The sequence below is a fragment of the Phaethon aethereus genome, assembly GCF_964289735.1.
Source record: "Phaethon aethereus genome assembly, chromosome: 1".
NCBI classification, from domain to species: Eukaryota; Metazoa; Chordata; class Aves; order Phaethontiformes; family Phaethontidae; genus Phaethon; species Phaethon aethereus.
In genome coordinates, this window is record NC_138575.1 from 40,287,457 (window position 1) to 40,291,368 (window position 3,912).

The 3,912-nt window shown below is 43.6% G+C and overlaps 1 protein-coding gene across 1 annotated transcript; it reads right to left on the reverse strand.

Annotated features, from left to right (window-relative positions):
• Window positions 1-894: 894 nt before the first annotated feature.
• Window positions 895-3,635, reverse strand: IL22 (interleukin 22; the record flags this gene model as incomplete). Its single annotated transcript, XM_081996875.1, has 5 exons — window positions 2,810-3,635; window positions 1,950-2,015; window positions 1,706-1,849; window positions 1,420-1,485; window positions 895-1,008 (listed from the first exon to the last, which is right to left on the reverse strand). The coding sequence occupies exons 1-5, from the start codon at window positions 3,011-3,013 to the stop codon at window positions 895-897; spliced, it is 594 nt and encodes a 197-aa protein (XP_081853001.1). The 5' UTR covers window positions 3,014-3,635.
• Between the last annotated feature and the right edge of the window lie 277 nt (window positions 3,636-3,912).

The following is a 3,912-nucleotide window of genomic DNA, read 5'->3' on the forward strand; positions in this document are numbered from 1 at the left end:
ACAAAGTTTCCCACTAAGCCCTGGCCCGTGATAAGTTGAAATTTCAGCCTTATGATGAAGCAGCATGTCTCCAGACCAAGGTTGCATCCTTTCTGGACACAAGAATACAGCCACTGGCCCAGCAGCACCAGAGGCACAATATGTGTCATCTCCCTTGCATTTGAGTAAAAGAGAAAAGCTCTGTAAATGGCAATATTTGAGGACCAAAATATTTATTATAATAAATTAAAGACTAAACATCTATAAAACAATCCATTTGCACATAAATACCACACAACAATTTTAATTTCATAGTTCACTTAAAAGCCTCTAGTACAGCTTCATAAATACATTTCCCTGGATATTTTTCAATTAATCTATATAAATAATAGTACTGTATAATTATTACTTTATAATAAGTTACCATTAAATATGAATGACAAAAATAATTTCCGAATTAGCCTGAAATACCAACTTTTCAGGCAAAGGTCAGAAGGGGGCAACATACGCAAGAGAGATTTCCAAGTAAAAGGCTCAAAACATCCTGGCTACATATCACTGCCTACCTTGACCAAAGCTGGTTCACAGGCATCAAATCTCAGCCTATAAAATACAGAAGCAGTTGCCTTATTCCAATGGAGGTGGAAGCGTCAATGGAGATGGACAGGAGTGTGCCTTTGAAAATAATTTATGCCCTGTGTTGAAATGGAGCTGCAAACACTGTCCTGGAGTTCTCATTTTCAAAGAAGGAAGCAATATGCTTCCTGTCTGTGCCCACCTAGTTTGCTATTTTTGGCACAGGTAAAAAAATATACTGCATCAGGGATCGGGGGGAGTGGTCCACAACAGTTAATCAATTTGAGTTATAGCGAGAGTTTTTCAGAGACATCTCCTCAAGCCTGATCTGAAATTCTTTCAGTTTTTCTTCTTGTTCCCTCCCTTCTTTGGGGTATCAGTACAGGCATTTTCTATGTAGTCAAACAGTAAATCCAGTTCTCCAACGGCTTTAGTCTTTCCATTCTCTCCCAACTAGAAAAGAGCAGAATTTAAGTTTTAGCATCTCATTATTTCTCAGAAAATTGAAATTATGCTTGTCACAGAAACTGAATTGAGAATTTACTCTCCTTATTCCCTCACATAGTTCTATTAGAATTATTATACCATAAGATGTAAACTAGCTCATTCAAATCCAGTCTAGCATGCACAGTTACCTGCAACCTGATTTCTCAAGGACAATTTTACCATAACACATGCAGAAAGTTAACAGGACAAATGAAGGCGGGCTGGAAGTGGAAACGTCACTAATCCGCTCTTTAATGCCCCTGCAGGCTTCACCTTCTAAATAATCTCCAGAGTTTGTTTCATAATTAGGTCAGCCGTAATGCAATTCAATGACTGGGATTTGGAACTACTCTTTTTAAATATTGGGAAAAAATGTACCTGTTCCATTTTGCTCTTCATTTCTTCCAGGTTCTTTTCAACGTGCTCTCCGTGTCCTGAGAATTTCTAAAAAAAGAAAACATCCAGACATGACATTAGCAGCTGTAGGCAACAATCTGCTTTTTTTTTTTTTTCTTTGTCACACCTTTCTATCAACCTCGAGTTTGATATCTTTGGTCTGAGGTTTCCTTTCATATCACTGCCTTTTGCCACTGTTTGCAGCATTCTGAGGTTCAGGACCAGGAACAAGAGTCACGAGGAGGGAAAGAAACCCAACGCTACTCACACATCTGCTCAGTTCTGAGGTCAGGGACGCCAGGAACTGTGCCACCTCCTCAACATATGGGTACTGGCCCTTGGCCTCGGTGAGGAGGACGTCTTTCACTACAATCTCCACAATCTTCTTCATCATGTAGCAGCGGTTGTTTTCCTATGTATGCAAGTAAGAGATTACATTAAATCATGGCAAGTGACCAACAAGTGCTGCAGAAGGATGCAAAGAGTAGCCTCCTGACATAAGACTTACTTACCTTGATGTTAACATAGAGCTGCTGCCCAATGAGCCTGTTGTCCGTGTCCTGGTCGGAGACCCTGGCCTGAGAGGAAAAAAATGAAATGTCAGGTGGGGATGGGACAATTCCCTAAAAATTAATAATAAACCCTAAGGTTTTCATCAATAATAGTGCAGGTGAAATGAGGGAATGGACACCATAGACAGTCTGTTACAGGTAGATAAGCTTAGACATTGTGTCTGTCTGTCCCCTTAATGGGATGAGATTCAAGGTCAGTATCACTGGAAAATGAATAAGCAGAAGTCTGAGTTCCTGTCCCCCTCTTAAACATTAGATGTCATAGTGGTTATGATGACTAAACCAGATGCTGCAGGTGGCTGACCTCATGGCAGCCTGTGGCACTGCTGGGAGGTGCTGCAGCACTTGATGGCGTACACCTTGGAGGACCCATCCATGGTAAGAGCAGCCAAGAAACCTGCCCAAGAAGAGCACTGTAAGATGCCTGAGGATCTGCCTGGCCATGGCTGGATTCATGGCAGGCCCAGCTCCAAATGGACTGGGCAAACAGAGAAATTTAAGCTCACGTTACACGATTGCCCCAGTCTAGCAGCAGCCACTCAAGAGAAGGAGCTGTGCTGTGCCAGGGGCTGCCTTTCCCTTGGGGAGCAGGAGGAGGAGAGGCAGCAGCTTCACCCAGCCACACAACAGTGGGCAACAGACCCACTCCACTCGCCCAAGTTCTGCCTTGCTGCAAATACATGTTTTTTTCTGGAGAAAGGCAGGAGAAAGAGAGAGGAAGGCCAAAGGTGAGAAGTCAAGGCACTGGCAGAGGAGGAGGTCCTCAGATCCTGCCATGAAGGACATGTGGGTTACTGTACCATTTTAGCCAAGGTGTAGGTGCGATTCCTGATGTAGGGTTGCTGGAAGTTGATCTTCCTGAGCCTGCAGGCATGATGGGCTGTAGAAGACAATCCTGCCCCTTTTGGAGGCAGAGGGCTGGTGAGAAGAAGAGGAAGACAGCAACAGCAGCAGAAGACGACCCATCCTGAGAAGCTTTTGGTCAAGGTTTGCAGTGAGGCCATGGCTCACGATCCAAAGTTGTCTGTCACAGCAGGTTGCAGCTACAGCACTCGGCACTGATGAGAGAGAGTAGTGTTAGCATCAGGGAGAGCAGGCAAGGCAAAGTGAGAGAGGCACAAGGGCTGCAAGCCTTACCTTCGCTGTGATTCTTGCTGTGCTCTGCAGGAGGTGAGGTGCACCTTATATAGGGCCACCAACACCTCTCTCAGCTTTTTTTTTTTTTTTGGGTGCTGGTGGTGAATTAAAAATGACATCAGCAAGTCTCTTACTTTCCAGTATCCTCTTCTGAGAACTACCTAACCACTACAAAACCCACAAATACAACTTCAAGGCCATTGTAAGCTTTAGTTTCTTATAAAATAAACCAAAGCAGGAGCTTTTACCAAGGCAGGAATCCTGAATTCTTTTTGCATAAAAATATTTGAGAAGTTTATGGGTTTGTGCCTTCTGTCCTGATTGTAACACACTAATTGGATTGGCAATTTGATGGCAGATAATGTAATTTATATTAATTTTTGTCCATCTTCTGTGGTAAAAGACTGGTGCCCCGATAGTGCTGACTAGTATACACAAGTAGTCAGAGACTGCACCAGACTCAAATCACTGACTGCCTATAGTTCCTGCCCTGCAAATACCCTTTCCCACATACTGTCCCGCTGGAGTCACCAGTCATCTGCCTATCACTGTGGAATCCTCTCTGAGACATCAGAAACTGGGTAGGATCAACGTTGCATTTATCACATCCCTGACCTCCAAATTCCCATTTTCCAAAAAATTGTCCATATTCCAGACTGTAACCAGGGGTAGTGACCAGAGCTGTGGTCACGCACTTACTTATCCAGGTGATTTCCATGTTCCTGACCCTGTTCTGCTAACATAAAGGCACTGCGGCACCTTCAGT